The 20,899-nt window shown below is 43.2% G+C and overlaps 1 protein-coding gene across 1 annotated transcript in view; it reads right to left on the bottom strand.

Moving 5' to 3' along the window:
* LOC144791919 (all-trans-retinol 13,14-reductase-like) overlaps positions 1 to 20,899 on the bottom strand; it is a 282,571-nt gene that overhangs the window by 61,384 nt on the left and 200,288 nt on the right. The window contains exon 8 of the mRNA XM_078666732.1: positions 6,440 to 6,549. Coding sequence (XP_078522858.1) covers positions 6,440 to 6,549 — 110 coding nt within the window. The remainder of the gene's footprint in view (positions 1 to 6,439; positions 6,550 to 20,899) is intronic.

The raw sequence follows: 20,899 nt of genomic DNA, 5'->3' as shown, positions 1-20,899 counted from the left end.
GAAGCTGAAATTACAAAGACATAAAGAAAAATATTCCTCGTTGTTCCCCGACTTCATTCCGCCGCTTGGAAGCTGATAATAAAGTGTCTCGTAGATACACTTCTTCCTCCCTAACCTTGTTCAAACTTTATTGAGACCAAGCTCCGTCGTTGGGACATAGAAAGAAAGGATCCCCAAAATGGCGGCACGCTCATTACGCAGCACCGGGTGGCTCACGGTGCGGCAACGCTGCGGAGACATGCTGCCGTGCTGACGTTTAAGAAGCTCTCTCAACAAAAGTCAGTGACGAGTATTATGATGCGTCCCCTTCGCCAAATCCTCCTACAAGATTCGACTGAGTCATCACACCAAGCAGGCAGAGGAGAGGGAAGGAGCTCCTCACCAACGGATATACTGGCCCCAACTCAGCCGTTAGCTTCCACACCAATACAGGTACATTTAAGTCACTGGAACACTAAAGCGCTTTTTTACAAACTTTAAAATTCTCATTTGCCGCTGAGAAACACAAAGCCTTTCCCTTCTATAATTAAAACAGCCACTGGAGGAAAATGTTTTTCACGGATTTAAAATAATTAAGCAGCAACTCCCTCAATGAGGCACATCTTTCTTCAGGCTTGATGTATTTCCCATACCAGCGCAGCCACTTGATGCAGGCTAAGATGACTACTAAAGCTTAGAAACAGTCGACTTTTGAAAATAAAACCTTACAGTCAAAGTGGTTTTGAAAGCTATTGGGATCACTTCAGCTGAGAATAAACACAATAAAATCAAACTTTCTCTGTGCAGCCATTTCCCGCAGTAGACTCTTGCTTCATCAACATAATATGAGTTGTCGCTGCAAGCTGTTGGGAGACTAGATCTTAGTAACAACACATCTCAAAAAGTGCCATGACAAAGACATTGTAAGCTCAGTAGAGTGCTATGAGGTACACCTACATCTGGTCCATTTTTTAAAGGACATCTCAAAGAATTGTACCTTGAACTTTTTACAGTCACATCCATAAAAAAAAAAACAATCTTCACACTTTAGTGTGATGTGGCTAGTACACCTACATCTGGTTGTACAGACGCTACCCATCCAACTCACAGTCAATCTTGTACTTTACCAAGTGGCTGGAACTCCAGATGAGGCTGTAGATGAACTACTCAACCAACTCACTATTCATCGCTGTGGCTGGACCACCCAAAATAGGTTGTAGTTGCGCTACACCACCAGCTCACAGTTGCAGATGTATTCCCAGGCTGAAGTGTCAGTTGGTGGTGGCACTGCTCATTGGGGCTGTCCATTGGAAGGACACTGGTGGAGCTGGCGCTGGCTTGCCTGGAAATACCTTCTCTTTTTTCTTGAAGTTGCTTCTTGGATCTCTTGGTTACTCTCTTTGTTCCTTAGTTTCATAGTTACTTATTTGCTTAGCTGTACCAAGAGTCACTGGGGTTCAAGACTGTCCTCGTTGCCAAAATTATGTTGTGTTCTAGTAGAAAGACACCAGGAGCCAGGATGTATTCTCAGGACTTCTTTATTCAGTCTGCAGTAAGATTACAACATCTCTGTACTCCAGCCGGCCTCGTGTGGTACCAGCCCCACCAGGAGCAGCCTCCCTAGCTGCTCAGCCCATCTCCAACTGCCACACTCACTCACTCAGTCAACCAGGCATTCCACGCATCACAGGCACACCAACATTCTAATACCAAGACACACTCTGGCTGAGCAGCTAGAGGCAGCAGGGCTAGAATACATGTTATATAATTATGTAGGATATAACAGATAGTTAACTTGAAAATTGATCAAAAGCCTCACAACTATCAATAGTGCCCAAATACAGTAGGTTTTTGAATCTCAATAAGCATTTATATGGTCATCGCCTACATGTTGTGCCCAGTTAAAGCCCTTACTAAACTACATACATATATTTGTGTAGTAGCCTAACTAGGTCTATCACAGCCACAGTTGAACTAATGTTGATCACAAATAACCCTGAGACCTAGCGGTGATATGTTGCGCTATAGAAGACTATATGACTATGACAAATACAATAGCAGAGAAGCCAGTGTCAACTGAGGCGAGCCTTGCAGCAATCTGGCCCATAGCACAGTAACTTGAAGACAAAACCTTTGTCAGTCAGAGTCCTGCCTGCGCAAAGCTCTTGCCAATGTTCCCCGGAGCTCTAATTTGTAACTGTGAATTTGTAAAAGTGGCAGGCCAAATGCACTAATTTTGTATAAAGCATCTACCCCCGACCTCAGCTTGTGCTATATATTGTTTATGTACTTTTCATTAATGGCAATGTGTTTTGCTGGGAAGCTTCTTCCTAAGCACTGTTTTGTTTTTTTAAGGGGAGTCTCAAACATTCCTAACTACATTTTAGATTAGAGGTATACGGTGGTTTTATTTTTTATATCCCCTAAAAATAAGCTCTGTTTTTATTACAATATTTCTGACATCTTGATAGTGTATGCTTTAGAAAGTAGTAAGTCAGCTAGGGAAAACGAAAGGGCTGGGGGTGGACTCCAAATGTGTGGATGAATGCCCTACTTGAGTGAACAGTTTGTTAGGCCCCAATTGATAAAAAAATCAACTTTCCAGCAAGATAATCCTTGTACTCTTTTTTTAGTAATTTGTTTCACAATACATAACAAAGATGATGGATGGAACTTAAATAGCTAGCATATTTATCCAGGCTTGCAAAACAGCAACATACAATTGACTTAAAATTGGTGCAATTATCAAAATCGATCAAGTGCTTTCAGTAGCTAAAATGATCATCATAATCTTGTAGAATATAAACTAGTGCATAACAAGGTAATCATGAGCACAGCATTGTAACATTCCTCACTAAACATGAGAGCATTCACTGAAGGTTTCTTAGTCCACTCTAGTGAGGGGAGAAAGCATGTTGTGGCTACCAAATATCTTTGGGCCTTGAAGTTTGTAGGAGAGTTGTGTTCCAACTGTTCCTTTCAGTAAATTAGATCTTTAAGCCATTAACAATGAGTCAGTACAAAGCCTTTGCCCCAAGTGTTTAGCTACTTCCCTCTTAGCCGCCAAGAGGACCAGTGATTTGAACTTACAAACCCACTCAGGTACACCTCAGACCAATCCTAGTAGAGCAACTTGGAATCCAATGGAAATGGTGTGCCAATGATTGCACTGAATGACCCAAAAGCTGTACCCCAAATATTTATATATCAATGAAGAGAGCCAGGCTAGATACAAGAAGCTTCCCTCAGTAGTACCGTATCATCTGCATCTTGAACCAGCAATTCGGTTACAATGTAATAGGCTCAATGGGGTGTGGTTGAGCCGGTGAAGGTATTTAAAATGAAGTTGTTCAATATCCACCACGAGCCCTTACAAGCTGTACCGAACTGTGAAGCGCTGGTCTTTAAAACTGCCCTGACTAGCCAGTATTCTTTTAACAGGGTACTACTGTTTAGACCCCAGGTCCCAGTGCAGATTTTTTGTACAACAGCAGTCAACTGCTGGACATTAACGTCCTTTTTCCTGACTTTAGTATCTTAGGGGATTTTAACCTCCACCTCCAAAACACAGCATCTAAAGACACTGCTGATTTTCCTTCACATTATTACATATTAAGATTCATTTTCTCCTGCAACTCCATAAAATATAGGTGTTCCTATCATTGTCAATGCATTTAGACTACATTGGAATGACATCTATGCAATGGTCTAGGTGTCTAGGTGTCACAAAGTGCACATAAATTCCATGATTTTGAAAGATCGTTTGGGAAGGGAGGGTTTTCTATGGACAAACATTTCCCATTTCCCATTCAGTTTCCTAAACTATAAAGTGACATTATTAGAGAAAAGTATAAAAGAAATCTTTGTTCCAGTCTTCTTTTCACATAAAATTCGTTTTTTTACCCCAAAATCTTTCTTTCACCAAAGCTGCTTCTGATAAATGGGGATTCATGTGCATTCCCATCACACAGTCTATAAAGGTGTACCGTGAAAGTAAATGGTACAGTAGGCTAGTGGGGTCATGTGCCTGTCGCACAGGCCCCGGATTTTCTTAAACATAGCAAAAGATCATTATTCTTGATAAAATGTCAAACAACATTGCAACTGTCCTGGCTATGAAGTCAAAGAATACACTGGAACTGTGTCAATTTCAGCTAAAATGTAGGTATTTTAAAATTTTAACTATGTCCAAATATCATCGAGTGCACACGTAACGTACAAAACAGAGTCCAACATGATACTAGTTAAGAGATTGGTTCACAATGAGAATATTTAGCTGAAAGATATTTTCTGATCGATCAATCTGCTGCCAGTATCTTGGGAGGCCTTTTTTTTGTTTATTGTAAAGCGAGATGCACACTTGCTAGAAACAAATGTAGTGCCAGATACAGCAAACCGCATGTTGTCCTACAACCTGCATTAAAAAGCAATATGCACTAGTTGTACTTTCAGTGTTGGTATTTTGAAATATGCAAAAACCCATCAAAAGGAAACTAGCAAATGGTTATTACAACTGAGGATTTGAGGACAAATTGGCCATATGCTTGTTTCTTTCACCTACATCCAGAAGGTGTCATTGAAGTTTGCGGACAGGAAGATGTAAGCATACATTTTCATGAAAGCAAAATAAGCGTTAGTTTGGAAAAAATCTGTATCTGCTTAGCTTGATTAAAGATAATCTTTGATGCTAAACACACATGAAGGACTGCAAGATAAACAAAACACAGTTTAAGGGGCTTCATTCGTGTTCATTCTGCTGCTGGAACCTCTCCATGTGATTTAGAGGCGCTGGACCTCGTACAGCACCCCTTCTCCCAGTGCCCAGACTAACCACAAAAGGGGTCTACCCTAGATACATTAGCCTCTCAGTCACTGGCTGTTTAGGGAATCCCAAAGAAGACAATTTGACTCAGCACCGGCCACAAACCAACCTCAAATCAAAATATCCCTTTCTGGGAGAAGAAACCTGCATGGAGGTTGAACTTTTTCAGGGAAATGGTGTCCGTATCTCGAGGCCTCCCCATTGTTTACGTGATTGGAGCCTTGCTTTGACCACTTGCATGGTTTTCTCTTGCTATTTTGGCAACCAAAAAAAAAAATAACATGACGAGCCAGCCATGGAGGCATGTTATAGATGGAAAGGAACATTTCCAGTACCCCTCTTAATTGGAGGCCATTGATGATGGCCTATAAACCTGGCTGAGAATGTATTCCTTTTTATTGCTGTCCGCACAGAGAATACATACCTCTGGTGCGCTTCCACTTGGACTTTGCAATAGTTAGCAACAGGGAAGGAGATCATCTGAATAGCTGTACAGTGGCATATATTTCAATAATAGAGGGAGTGGCTGGCAGAAAAGGATTGATACAGGATTCAGAATGCAGCCTCTTATGTATGACAAACACAATTCCCGGACCTGTGCCAGCCACATTAGCTTCCTGTTGATAAACAGACAGAATTTTAAGGGCACTGGACATGATTCAGGAAGACCTATTTGAGTTCTCCATGGTCCCAAAAGTCATTATTACAGCTACTGGTGAGGTCAAAGTATGCAATAGAAGATTCCCAGTGGTACTCATCTTGGGTGGTACTTACCCAATAAAGCCTATATTTACTAAAACGTCACACAACAAGACAACTTGCTGCTTAGCGTGACATTCCAGCTCTCTCCCTAAGATTTGATGCATTCCTGCACTGGTGCATTGAATGCTGCCTTGTGCCAATGCAAGCACCAATGCACTATGGTGTGCCAAGGGCTGGGCAGGCTCAACCTGTGCTTTAAAATTCTAACAAGACCTGGACCTTTTGTTCATACAGATGTTTGGTCACCACAACCTGGACTCAAGACATTTGTATCTCCTGAACTTCCTCTAATTGCCAACTCAACTCTAATTGAGCTGGGCCTTGTGCCTGTCCTCCCCACAGGGACACCGTGTCTTCTAATTTAGACCACCCCGATGTAAGTCTTACAGGCAAGGCAAAGCAACAGGGCTTCTCCTCTGACCTTGCTTTGTACAATCATAGCCAACTGGTCTGCCAACTCTCCCGAATGAGGCGGTATATCTTATTCGCAAGTCAACATGAAATCAACATAATGGCTGTGCAGGGCAACATGGTATTTATAGAAGAGTGGAGACACCAGTGTGAAGCAAATGTGAAATCTGTATATCCAACAAACAGAGAAGTTGTAATTAGTCCTCACAGAACACACCATTCATTCAGCACACACACAAACTCTAAACAAGTAACTCAGAAAAACAATCAAAGCCACATAGGACAATCCAAAACATAGAACTGTGGGGAAGTGAGGGATCCCAGTCAAAGAGGTCTACCAGCGACTGCATTACTCCTTTGGTTGTCTATAGGTATTTCACTCAATCATTCGTTCAGTCACTCACACCACAGGTTACACAAAGTTAAACTACTGAAGATGGCTTAAAAGCAGTGGTTAGAGAGTACCTGGACATCTCTGTTCATGTGTTGGATCTTTGGCAGAGGGGAAGGACACAAAGAGCACAGGGATGTGCTGTGGTGCCTCCTCCCTGGAGGATGAGAAGTAAAGATCCTCTCTGAAATAAAGAACAAAAAATTGTTAATCTGGGAATTTCGTGCTGTCACATTAAAGACAAACTACAGATAACAAATATTGAGAACGGAGGGTATTATCCTCATTACACCCAATTTTTTTATCTACTGTCCGGGTTTGGGAGAAAGGAGATAATCATAGAAAAAAGTTGGAGTTTCCCTTGGGCCTTGCTGCCAAAAGCCAATAGAGCTGCAGAAGGAGTTAGCCATGTATCAGGCTCTGTAAAACCCATCCTGGCTCTTTCCCAGCCTCGCCAACCAGCTTACTGTACTAAACTGCCAGGAAAAGTAATCTCGCCGCAATGAATAGGTTCTTTCTTCAACGGGATCCTTCTCCTTAGCAGCTTTGTAATAAAGTGCTATAAATCTGATCTTTTTTTTGATAGCCCCCAAAGTAGTAATAATTGTCTTTGAGTTTGTTTGATGGGCTGCAAGTTTCAAAATTATTATGGAAACCCCAGGGAGACTCTTAGTTGTTTAGTGTCCATGACCCAAGCCCTCTAGTAACATTTGCTATTCCCTGTAATGCGTATTTTAGGAGTATGGTTTCAGAATCACTATTTGCACTAGGAATGCTTCACTTTCTTTGCAGTATTCGCTAATCACTAGTGCACTATGGACATAGAAACTAAACTGATGTTTAACTATCAACAATCCTTATAGTCTTGAACATTTGGCCCTCATTGTCTTCCAGAGACTCACTGACTACAAGACCCTCCAGAAGTGATTTCCTTCATAATGCGCTAGACATACGCATTGATCACTGATGTAGAGGCTGTAATATTAACTTGGGCAATGCTGTCTCACCTTTCCTGCCCATGTTACTTCAGATAACCTTTGTTGGCATTATCAGTTCTACCAGTGCTGATAGGTTTAATACATGACACATGGAAATTGTATTTTCTGTCTGACCTGATGGAAAGACGGAACACATCTAGCCTCTATTTCTACAATCTTAGTAGGTTTTCTTGATTTTCCTCACTTTTTTGGAGAACTCTTTATTACTCACAGACTTTTTCAATAGGTTTCTATAAGAGGTCTGTACCTTGGCCTTTGCACACACAAAACATCTGGTATGCCGGCAGCTGGAGGGACTGCCATACTTCTTACACAACTCATTGATGACTTTCCTCACTCACCTGAACTGCAGGACTTGTATGTCAGAACACAGAGGACAAAAATATAGTGCAGCCAAAATATAGAGGTCTAAAATATTGTGAATGTAGGTATAGATTTACTATTATTAACGCCACATCTACATATCTTGAAGATACATATATCACCAAGATACACACAGGCAAAGTTACGTAATTTAAACCTATACTGAGCTCTATATATTTATGTCCTCGAAAATAAGACCATTTTGTTTTGGCCCACTGCATTTTGTAGTCGACATTCTGGTGGAATACCCACTGCAAGGCTATGTGTGGGAACCCCTGTGACACTCTCGGTTCGGACTGTGATGGGCAGGAAAGATGAGAAATCATCAGCTGGACAGGCATGCTTTGTCGATCCAATAAGTCTGGCTTTTGCTAGGGAAAGTGTTAGGGTTACTTTGCATGTCTTATCTCCAGCTGTCCTAGAACGAGAATGCATAGCAAAGTAGAATCATATACTACAACAATATGGAAGCTTGGAATATAGCCCTTCTGCATAACAGACTGCCTTAACAGAGGTAAGACATATCCTCAAAAAAGGTGCTCTGAAAAGATTAGGTTTACATTTTAACTAGCGAGGTTGAAAGACATACACAGTGAAAGTTTGCATAAAGGACAGTTTTGAACAAGCATTTTGCAATGCAATAGGTTACACATTTGCAAGGGCTTGTAAAGTGTTGGTTTTCAAAACAGATAAAGGCATTGTTATTTAAAATGGCAATAGCTTAAACTCTCGCAAATGCAAGACCTATTAAAACCGGAATGATTTAGCACACAGCGTGTTACAAAGCATTTAACTTGTGTCCCTGCTGTAGCGCTGGGCAGTGGAAATGCAATTGTACGTGCACAACATTTTCATGTGTATTGGTGGCAAAGAAAGTGGGTGCCCATGTTAATGTGAAAGCGGGCACCCGTGTTGTTAATCTTAAAGTGGGTGCCGTGCTGAAACCTAAAGCGGGGAGACAGGGGGCTGGACCGCGATGAGGGGCTACGAGCGCCATTAGTGAGTTTGTGTTAATTTCGGCATGCACGCATAACAAAAGAATTAAGCGGTTGCCTCTGGCAAGTCTTAACAGTCGTTGCAGGAAAGTCCTGTCTGCAGTAGGACAAACTTATTAAAGAAAATAGAGTTCACTGACTAAAACATATCATGGAACCACACAAGTACAAAGTCCAGTCCTTATGGGAGGTTACAAATGCAGACAAGGCGTTAGTAAGGAGGGACTAACAAACTTATTAATGAATCAGAAGCAACAATTTGGAAAGGACAGCAACAGGAGCCAATTGAAAAGATGGGCGTAGAGTCAAGCCCATTCTAGAGTACAGCATGCCTTGCAGAGCAGCGCATGCGCTGCTCCGGCTCAACCTAAAAGGAGCCTGAGTTTTCAGTTGAATCTTTAAGAAAGCGTATGTGCCCTCTTCTGAAAACAAATTCAACAACGTGTTTGTTAGGGCAGCAAAGTTAAACAAATGAATGCCAAAGGGCAGGTAATGAATAGTATCCAAACAGCACTCACTTCCGAAATAAATAAAACATTAATTAGATATTCAAATGTGCTTGTCTCAGCAAAGTAAATACATCAAAGAACACACACAGGTTCTCATTATATTCTGCACGTCTATCAAAAGCACTTCCTTAAGCCCCATCACCAAAACCTAAGGGGAATACAAATGGGATAATATAACCAATCATGAAATGCCATGTCCTTGATATAAAACACATCCAAGCAATGGCAAACAATAAAAACACATGAACATGGCAGAGAAGTTCTGACTCACAACATGCTCTCTCTGTGTCTTTTTGGTACCTTGTTTGAAGAATTGATGACTTTAGGTAAATCACACAGGAAGCTGTCTGTAGCCAAGCCTAAAATGGACACTCATGATGTACAAATCCTCAACTTTTCTGTTGTATATGCCACATTAAGAATCTCTGTTTGAGATGGTCAGTTTGCACATCTGACTCTGAATGTCTTCATTTGAGCACATCATTTGGGACAAATGGTGATGAAGAGGTCTTGATGTTGACAGACTATATTTACGGACCAATTCCTTTACAGAGGAACCATTATAGAAAATGTTATTACAAAGAATTACCTTTTTTTTTTTTGAATTTTTTTTTATTGAAGTCATTTGCAGTCTCTTAAATCAGATAAAAAAAATAAGAATGTCACAAAAGGTACACTATCATTCTTTTTGAGTATAAGATAATATATAGAAAATTACTCAAAGTACCATCCCCAGATCTGATCGAACTTTTTTAAACCTCCAACTCGTTTTGCATACAGTTGTTCACATTTCCTAACCCTTTTCATTTTCTCAAACCATTCCTGAAACATTGGAACTTGTGATGTGCGCCAGTTCTGTAATAACAATGATCTAGCAACGGCCATTGCAATATAAATTTTGCCAAATGAATTGAAAATGTACATTCTGGATCAAAGCCAAACAGTAATATTTTTACATTGCAAGGAATTGATATCACATAATAAGTTTTAAAAAAAACTAAAATTTCCTCCCAAAAAGACTTAATTTTAGGGCAGTACGCCATAATGTGAGACCAATTAGCTGGATCGCAATGAAAGCATCTAAAACAATTAGCAGACATATTATCGTACATTTTGGCAATAATTGCAGGAGTGCGGTACAACAGCCATTTGCTAAAAAATAACATTCTGTGCCAATTGGCGCCACGTAATGAACCAAAGTTAAACTGATTAATAGTTTTCCATATATCAGTTGATAAGGCTAGGTTTTCCTGTGTATGCCATTTGCGTATAGCTTTAGAGGTCAGCTCTTCCTCCCGACTCTGTGTCAAGCAGTGTTTCCATTCCCCGGGTTTCTTCGTAACATCATTTACAAAAAGATCTTCTACTAATGGAGAAGAACTACTAATAATAATACTGGGGTCTAATTGCGCCAGAGTTTTATAAATCACGCTGTAGAACCCGATTAGCAGAAAATGACCAGGAATCAGACATGTCATATCATCGACAGCTAGCTAGGAACCATTCCCCAAAAGTCAGCTAACGTTTTAATCCCTGCGCGGCCCCAGTTTTCAATAACTATAGGTTCAATCTTAATCCTTAAAAAGGCGAAAGCACCAATTAAGGGAGTTGTTAAGGTAAAGATGGGGAGGGAATATCTCTTGAGCATGGCATCTCGTCGTTTAAAAAAACAATTTAGGGTCTTGTATCAGACAAATTTAGGTGATTTCGGCACAAGAAGAGGGGATGGGATCTGAACTTCTAAACATATTAACTCAAAGAAAAAATTTATAAATAAACCCACACCTGGGTTTGTATTTTTAAATCTATCTAGGTACTGCGCAAAGTATGCGTAATAGTAATCTTTTAAATTTGGTAATGAGAGACCTCCATATTCAGTTTCTTCATATAAAGTCCGTAAGTCAATTCTAGGTGTTTTTTTTGCTCAAACAAATGCGGAAAACATAGATTCTATTCTGGAAAAGAAGGAGCCAGGCAAAAAAACTGAGATAGTGGAGAATAAAAAATTAAAGAGGGGGAGTATTGACATTTTAATCAAGGCGATTCGACCAAGAATAGATAAAGGTAATGGATCCCAGCGGGCAAACATTAGACAAACTTTCTGAAGCAAAGGAACAAAATTAAGTGTATATAAATCCTGAACTGTGGGAGAAAAAAAATCCCCAAGTATCTTTTAGGTTTTGGATTGATACAACCTTGCAGATCTGGGTGTAGTACTGGATCTGCTCCCCCGCAAACCAAAATTTCTGTCTTTTTTTTATTGATTCGGTAGCCTCCTAAGGCCTCGAATTCTTCAAAAATTTGAAGAGCCTGTGTCTGTGATATGAGATCCGGTTTAATTAATAACATAATATCATCTGCGTATAGTTTTATCTTGGCCATAGAAATAACCAGGGGAGCAATCTGTACGCAGTTCCGAATAGCAACAGCTAGTGGTTCAATAAAAAAAGCAAAAAGAATAGGAGACAAGGGGCAACCTTGCCTGGTTCACCGCTGAACTAAAATTGAGCCAGCTGAGAATTTATTAATGATTATATTGGCTGTGGCACCTGTGTTTAGATTCTGTATCAAATTAATGATGTGTTGTGGGATCACAAAGTTTTTTTAAATAAAAAAAAGTGTGTCCCATACCACTAAATCAAAAGCTTTTTCTGCGTCTAATAATAACACTAAAGCCTGTAACCCCCGTGACTCAAAATAATCTAATGCCTCAACTAAAAAATGTGTATTTGTAAATAGTTGCCTTCCTATGATGAAACCGTTTTGATCGGGATGAATCAGCTCCGCCGTGATGTTATTAAAGCGAAGTGACAATAATTTGGTGGTAATTTTATTGTCTGAATTTAATAGAGTAATTGGCCTATATGAGTTAGGGTCTTTAGGTTCTTTCCCCTTCTTCAGGAAACTAACAACCGTGCCTTCATGAAAGGATTCAGGGACTTGCCCACCATCAAGCATTGAATTTAATAATAGCAGAAACAAATCACCGAAGGAGCTAAGAAAAACCTTAAAAAATTCAGAAGGAAGGCCGTCAGGGCCACAAGCCTTGCCCAAAGGAAGATCCTTTACAACTATTTCCAATTCCTCCTTGGAAAATGGACTTTGCATAATCAGTTGGTCATCTGAAGATAGACTGGGAAGTGGGTGCCTCCCCAGAAAATCAGACAAGTTTTGATGGTTGATAGAATGCTGTGTACTATAGATTTTGTCATAATGGGAAAACATTATTGAATTTATTTCCACCTGAGCTGATGTCTCGATATGAGTGGCAGGATCTTTTAGTGAATTGATCATATTCGAGACTGCTTGTTCTTTCACCTGCCAGGCTACAAAAATTCCCGTAAAATTGCTTTCTTCATAAACTTTTTGAGATTGTTTACGAAAGACCTCTTCGCTCTGTAAGAAATAATGGGTACTAAGTTCACGTTTGGCTTCACTAAGTTGTTTCTGGACATTACAAGTTGGATTACAGTGTTGTCGTGTTGTTAGGTCCTGGATTTTTTGTAGCAAAAAATTCCTAATATTTTTCACGGCAGACCACTCAGCCGCATCTTTGCTTATAATTATACGTACGAATGAAGGCCTTTAAGGAGTCCCAAATAATATGCAAGGGGGCAGTGCCTATGTTTCGAGCAATGTAATCCGTAATCTCTAATTTTAGTGCAGAAACCCAATTTAAAACCTGTAAATATGTTTTATTAAACATCCATCTTTTTGGAACTTTAATATTGTCTCCCAAAGCAAAATTATTCACCACCATAGCATGATCTGAAAAACCATTGTGACAAAATTTCTGAGAGAAAAATTTAAGCTGTCTGGAGGCAAGGAAAAAAATCAATGCGGGAGGATGATTTAAACCTACCTGACCAACAGGTAAAATCAGTTTTCCGTGGATTTTTCAAGCGCCATGGATCACACAATTCGAATGTTGATATATAATTTAACATAGTCCTGAAAGATTTAGGTTTAGACTGTCTCTTGGAGGATGTGGTAGAGTCTAAATTGGGGTTCATGAGTATGTTGAAATCGCCACCTATGACAATATCCCCACCTACCAATAACAGAGACTGAAACATAACGTCATAAATCTGAGGATTGTCTTCTAGAGGAGCGTAAAAACAGACAAAGGTAATTGGGCGTTGACGATTTTTGAAATTGCACGAAGCCCAACACCAACGACCCAAACCATCCTTTTCTGTCTGAATAATTTCAATCTCCAAGTTTTTATTCAAAAAGAGAGCAACTCCACGTTGTGAACTAATGGCGCATGAAAAACCCCGGAACAAAGTCCATGTTTTAAACATCGTAAAATCCTCCTTTTTAGAAGCAGTAATATGAGTCTCCTGTAACTTTACAACCGCGGGATTCTCAGTCCTAATCCAAGACTCTATGGCTCGCATTTTTTTCCTATTATTGAGACCATTCACATTAAACGAAATTAATTTCAATCCCCTATTAACAGACATAATATATAATTCGATACATGAAACAATACGACATCCTTAATCGCATAATACAAATTTTCACATACACAGCTGTGATCCCTAAGAAATACTATTTCGCAAAAAACAATCCTACTGCAAATAACTTCCATCTTTTCAATTTTTTCCCAACCCACCCATATCCCCACCCCCACCTTCACCTGTGGCCATCTTTCTGCTGCCCTTACCCACTCTGGCCACTGAGTCTCAGCCCCTATCCTAGAGGTGTCTTGATGTAACACCCCATAGCCTCCCTTTCATCCCTCCCCCGACTCCCTCCACCACTCCGCTACATCAATTGACTTTTCTAACCAGGCGACATTTTGCTAAGCAGATCCTGTGCTTCCTCAACATCAGTCAGCAAATAAAATTTGCCTTTAATCAACACCTTAAGTTTTTACTGTTGCGCAATTGAGGCCTGAGCGCCCATAGCCTTAAACAGGTGTAAAATTTTTACGAACTCTTTTCTGCGGCGGGCTGCAGCCGCAGACATGTCCGAAAATATCCGGCATTTGGTAGTAGCATTCACTGCGAATTGGCCTTGTTTAATGGCCCTAGATAGAATTGTCTCTTTTATACGAATGTCAGCAAAGTTTAGCAAAATAATACGAGGGAGAGCAGAGTTAGGGAATGGCTGAGCAGGTACCCGATGGGCTCGGGTGATCGTCAAATCGCCTTTAAACTCTGGAATGACTTCATGCAACAAGAAAGAAGAGACCCATTGGATCATATCGGACCCCTCTATTTTCTCGGGAACCCCGACTATTCTGAGGTTCGATCTACGATTGAAATTTTCAAGTTCATCGAGCTTAACTTCCAAGGGCTTAGATGTTTTAGAGACAATTTTAACGTCCTTCTTAACCTTAGTAATCTCATCTTCTAGGCCTGAAATTCTGACTTCGGCTTCCTGAAGACGAGGAGGAAAAATAGATACAAGGTCCTCAATTTTGTCCAAACGATTCTGAATCCAAACCAGTTCTGCCCTTTGAAACTGTTTGACTTCACGTATTTCATCTAATATCAAGTTTAACATGTCTTTGACCGACAACTGCAATGTTCCAATAGTCTGAGTAGCCTCAGTATCCATAGATAGAATAGGACTAAGTGTTCCCGCTCCTTCTATTACGCTAGATGCCGTATAAGTGGAGGCTAAATTCACCAGACTATCTGCGCTATTCTTTGGAGTTGTGGCCTTCTCTACCAAGGAGGGCGCTGCTTTTAGGATCGCAATCGTTGGAGGACAAGTCAATGATATATCAGTAGTGTTTGGCAATAACTCGTCAGTCTGTAGAGGTGTAATACCAGAAACAGCCGTTGTTGAGACTCGGCTGAGGTCTAGATCTGGAATAAGCAAAGTAGAGCTATTAACAGTAAATGAATTAGCCTTGGCTTCGAACAGAGGAAACTGTTTCAATGGTTTGTTGATGGCCGTAGTGGCCGTAGTAGCCGTGGTCATAGTCTTCAACTGTGTGGCAGTTTGCACCAAATTATGTCTAGGAGTATCCATCTGCATTGTTTCAGATATAATATTACAATCCAAAGTCTCTACAGGAGTCTCTATAATACTAATATTGCCAGATGTCTCCTCCTCAGAGGTCACAGAGGAATCCTCCTCCATACCTTCCTGAACGGGCAATTTTGCCACTGCAGCTTCTTCTTTAGCTTGGAGGTGACGGGCTCTTGCTCTGGCTCGTACTCCTGTAAGTTTGCCCATTAAAACGGCAAACTACCAGTTCTGCTCCGTTTTTCCTTTCCACTGGAAGACAATGAAGAGCACCGCTGAGAGAGATGGGAGATGGGAGATGTAGTCCTCTCCACACAGCAGCCGTTGTGCAGAGACTCTTCAGTTCGCCAAAAACTAAATCTTCACTTAGAACGAACCTACTAGACAAAAATTCTTTAATCGCCAGTAGAAGCAGGGATACGCCGAAAGCTCTGGTCCTTTAGACGAGGCAAATCCGATAGCAGAATGTAGCGCTGACAGAGCCAAGCCCTCCGCTGAAGAGCTAGCCCCACCTCAGCGCGCGGAAAAAAAGCCTCTCAGTTTTTTTCGCAGCCACCAGCGCATTCGGAACTGTGAGCGTCTCCTGCTCTCGTGCTTTCGTGCTTTCAAAGCCTCCGTAACCCGTACAGCCTCAACAGCCGGTCCGAAAAACACTCAGCCGCGGGAAAGAACACCTCAAAGAGCCAGCCGAAGTATGTTATGTTATGTTATGTTAAATGAGTCTTGTTAAGCGCTCTAACACCCGGAGGTTTCATGGCGCTGGCTGAAGGGACGTGTTAATAAGCAGAAAAGACAGTTTATTCAGAGAGGGAAAATAAAAAAGTTTTAAGAAGTTTTCTAAACTGAAGAAGAGATTTACTAGATTTAATAGTCAGAGGAAGGGGATTCCAGAATTTGGGGGCAAGGGAAGCAAAACGACAGCCGCCAAGTTTATGAAGTTTAAACTTGGGGGTTACAATCAGATGTTGGAAAGCTGAGCGAAGAGAGCGGACAGGTTGGTACAAAGTAATCAAAGATTTCAAAAAGGCAGGGCAGGAGCAGTGAAGGGATTTGAATACCAAACATCCCATCTTAAAAGCTGCTCTCTCCTTCACTGGTAGCCAATGAAGCCTGCGGAGCAGGGGCCTAGCCGATTGCCACTTAGGGATCTTGTATATGAGGCGGGCTGCCTGATTTTGTACAACCTGAAGGCGGTGTGAGAGAAATCGCGGAAGTGCATAGTAGAGAGAGTTAGAAAAATCAAGGCGCGAAATGACCAGGGACATGACGACCTGACACAAGGCCGCATGTGGAAGTAGGTGCCTGATCTTCCGGATTTTTCGGAGCTGAAACATGCACGAAGAAATCGTGGCACCCACTTGGGCCTTAAGTGACAAATCAGCGTCGATCGTCACCCCCAGACTCCTAACGGCCTTGAGTGGTATTGGGGGGAACCCAGATCGGGAGGCCAGAACTGCGGGCCCCAAAAGGCAGCGCTGGAACCAGGAAGAAGTAGCTCGGTCTTTCCGGGATTAAGTTTTAATTGATTCTGATTCATCCAATGATGGATATAGGTCAGAACGGCGTGAAAGTTGTTGGTTGCCTGAGGAGAATCAAGCGGAAAGACGAGCTGCAGATCGTCAGCATAGTTAAAAACGCTGACGTCCCAGTTGTGAAGGGAAAGAATTAAAGGGCGCAAATAAAGATTAAATAATAACGGGGAAAGTGACGAACCCTGGGGAACACCGCAGGTGATAGGGGATTTAGATGCAGTGAAGGGGCCAAGACGCACGGCTTGAGATCTTCCCGTCAGGAACGACTCCACCCACTTGAGGGCTGTGCCCCGAATGCCAGCCTGTTCGACACGGTGGAGCAGAATGTTATGATCCACCGTGTCGAACGCGGCGGACAGATCCAAAAGAACCAGAGCCTGTGGTCTCCTGGCATCTGCGTTCTTTCTCAGGGTGTCCACAACTGCCAAGATGACTGCCTCCGTAGAGTGGGCCGGCCTAAAGCCGGCCTGGTTAGACTCAAGGAAGCACGAGCCCTCGATGAAATTGGAGAGGCACCAGGTGACATGTGCTTCGAGGAGTTTTGACAGGTAAGGCAACAGAGATATTGGGCGATAGTTGGAAAGTTCGGCCGCGTCAGCCCCTGGCTTCTTCAAGAGAGGCAAAAGAATAGCCTCCTTGAAGGTTCCAGGGACCGTGCCAGAGATGAGGGAAGCGTTCAGGAAGGGAAGTATACACTCCGGTAGTTTAAGACAGACCTCCCGCAATACCGTGGGCGGGCAACAGTCCTCCGGTGAGCCTGATTTTACGCGATTAGCTAACTTCACCAGGGAAGGAGGATCCAGAATAGGAAAAGAAGTAAAAGAACATAGATTGCCGGGAAGAGTGTCCAAAGATAGTGACGACGAAGGAGTAAGGGGAATGGAATTTTTTATTTTGCTGATTTTTTCAATGAAAAAACGATTGAGGGCATCACAAGTCTCTTTGGACGGGGTTTGAGCTGGGAGGGTCCTGTCATCCGTGGTAAGTTCATTCATGATCCTGAACACCTCACGGGATTTGTTAGGGGCGGAGGAAATTCTATCAGAGATATGCTCCGATTTGGCTAATAAAATAGCCGATTTGTATTCCCTCCGAGCGGTAACATATCTCTGTCTAGATGTCAAGGAATAGTCCCGCCTCCAGATGCGTTCTGATTGGCGTACCTCAAGTTTTATTTTCTTGAGGTTGTCAGAGAACCACCGGTTGGCATTCGGGTGTCTGGTGCAGGGGAACTCTACTACTGGGGCAAATTGGTCGCTAGCCTCCTTCAACCAACTACAGATATTAGCATCAATCCTATTAACATCCTCAGAAGAGAGGGTGTTCGGACAAGTGGAAGCCAGAGTGTCCATGAAACCCTTAGAGTCATAGTTCTTCCATTTACGTGCAAAGCCGCCTGCCATTAGCGGGGCCTTAGTTCGCCCGCTAAGTGTGATGGTCGTATCGACTATGAAATGGTCTGACCATACGCAGGGGAGTGTAGAGGGGGTAGAGAGGGTTACATTCGAGGTCCAAATCTGATCTAATATATGGCCTTTTTCATGCGTCGGTGAGGTGACTTGCTGACTCAAGTTCAAACTTGTCAAAATCTCAGATAATGCTGAGGCATGCGCCCCCGCGTTGGCGTCATCAAACCAGTAATTGAAATCCCCGAATAGGGCAAAACTGGATAATGAGGGCAAAAGGGCAGTCAGGTGTTCGCAGAGTTTCTCCGCAAAGTCTGGCATAGAACGGGGCGGACGATATTAAAGGGCAAAAGAAAAAGCCCCAACTGGCGTCTCCAAGTTAACAACTAAATTCTCTATTTGTGGAAGTGCCAGGGAAAAAGAAGAGATAAGGTGAAAACGTTTCGAAATAATAGCCGCCACCCCGCCACCCGGGTGATCGGCAATGCGGTCAGCGTGAAGAATAAAATAATCCGGGGGGAGGGCTGCCAAGATGTCAGGGAGAGAATTCTCCGTGAGCCAGGACTCAGTGAGCAAAAGGAGGTCAGGGCTTTCCTGTAACAGCAGGGTAAAAATGTCAGTCTGGTGTTTAACCATTGAACGGGTATTTAAAAGTAGAACCCGCATGGGAGTATGAGTCAGTGCGGGAACCGACCGGGGAGCCGGGAGGCCCGATGGAATATGGGGTTTGCAAAGAATACCAAGTGTGGTGAGTCTTCCCATGATGACGGGGTGGGGGATCAGACCAGGTAAATTATAATGTCTCAACTGCCTAGCAGTGAATGAGATGGTATGACTAGCAGGCCCTGCCCCTGGCCCCTTCCGGCCGCGGACGGGCGCAGACGGGCAGGACTCTGGCACGACTCCGGCGCGCCTCCGTCGCGCCCGCTGCGCTCGTCCGCTGCGCTCGTCCGCTGCGCTGACACATAATGGCCGTTTAAATAGGGAGGAGACGACAAGGGGGTGTGGCGAGGATCGCCGTCCAACCCTGCCCAAGATGGCGCCCACGAGCGCTGAGAAGCACCGGCAAGCGTCTCACCTCAGCGGATGGACTGAATGCAGAATACAAGGTAGGAGATTAAAAGCGCTGCTAGTACTCAGCAGGGCAAATCATAAAATACGATTAAATTTAAAAGTAAGGTCCGCCGCTCGCAGTCAGCGGGGCCAATCAGGGAAGCGGTTAGCACTACTAGTAATCAGCGGTAATGCAAGGAAGAAAGATATTTCCCACTGGAGTAACTTAGTCCTACTCCAGCAGTCGCTTGCAAGCCCACTGCCACTGGGCTGCCGGCGATCACAGAAAGCAAGGGGAGGAGAATCCTAAATAGGGAGGAGACGACAAGGGGGTGTGGCGAGGATCGCCGTCCAACCCTGCCCAAGATGGCGCCCACGAGCGCTGAGAAGCACCGGCAAGCGTCTCACCTCAGCGGATGGACTGAATGCAGAATACAAGGTAGGAGATTAAAAGCGCTGCTAGTACTCAGCAGGGCAAATCATAAAATACGATTACATTTAAAAGTAAGGTCCGCCGCTCGCAGTCAGCGGGGCCAATCAGGGAAGCGGTTAGCACTACTAGTAATCAGCGGTAATGCAAGGAAGAAAGATATTTCCCACTGAAGTAACTTAGTCCTACTCCAGCAGTCGCTTGCAAGCCCACTGCCACTGGGCTGCCGGCGATCACAGAAAGCAAGGGGAGGAGAATCCTAAATAGGGAGGAGACGACAAGGGGGTGTGGCGAGGATCGCCGTTCAACCCTGCCCAAGATGGCGCCCACGAGCGCTGAGAAGCACCGGCAAGCGTCTCACCTCAGCGGATGGACTGAATGCAGAATACAAGGTAGGAGATTAAAAGCGCTGCTAGTACTCAGCAGGGCAAATCATAAAATACGATTAAATTTAAAAGTAAGGTCCGCCGCTCGCAGTCAGCGGGGCCAATCAGGGAAGCGGTTAGCACTACTAGTAATCAGCGGTAATGCAAGGAAGAAAGATATTTCCCACTGAAGTAACTTAGTCCTACTCCAGCAGTCGCTTGCAAGCCCACTGCCACTGGGCTGCCGGCGATCACAGAAAGCAAGGGGAGGAGAATCCTAAATAGGGAGGAGACGACAAGGGGGTGTGGCGAGGATCGCCGTCCAACCCTGCCCAAGATGGCGCCCACGAGCGCTGGGAAGCACCGGCAAGCGTCTCACCTCAGCGGATGGACTGAATGCAGAATACAAGGTAGGAGATTAAAAGCGCTGCTAGTACTCAGCAGGGCAAATCATAAAATACGATTAAATTTAAAAGTAAGGTCCGCCGCTCGCAGTCAGCGGGGCCAATCAGGGAAGCGGTTAGCACTACTAGTAATCAGGGGTAATGCAAGGAAGAAAGATATTTCCCACTGAAGTAACTTAGTCCTACTCCAGCAGTCGCTTGCAAGCCCACTGCCACTGGGCTGCCGGCGAAGTATCAGGAACGCCATCCCGAATCCACCATCCCCTCATGGTAGGCGGGGCGCGGGATCAAGGGTGGGACGCACAGGTGCTACGTGGAGGCGTGGAACTCCACCGTAGCGGCCGTCTAGTCTTCTCTGTCAAGAATTACCTTGACAGAGAAGCCACTTCATAGACGTCTCAATAACAAATGTCTCTGTTAACAGTAAAGCTGCTTGAAATGAAAGTGCTACAATTAATTACTTTACAACGCACATTTATTTTATCCACCACTCC

This window comes from Lissotriton helveticus, chromosome 11 (genome assembly GCF_964261635.1).
Source record: "Lissotriton helveticus chromosome 11, aLisHel1.1, whole genome shotgun sequence".
In the NCBI taxonomy this organism is placed as follows: Eukaryota; Metazoa; Chordata; class Amphibia; order Caudata; family Salamandridae; genus Lissotriton; species Lissotriton helveticus.
The sequence above is the reverse complement of the archived record's forward strand: the minus strand, read 5'-3'. Positions and strand labels throughout refer to the sequence as shown.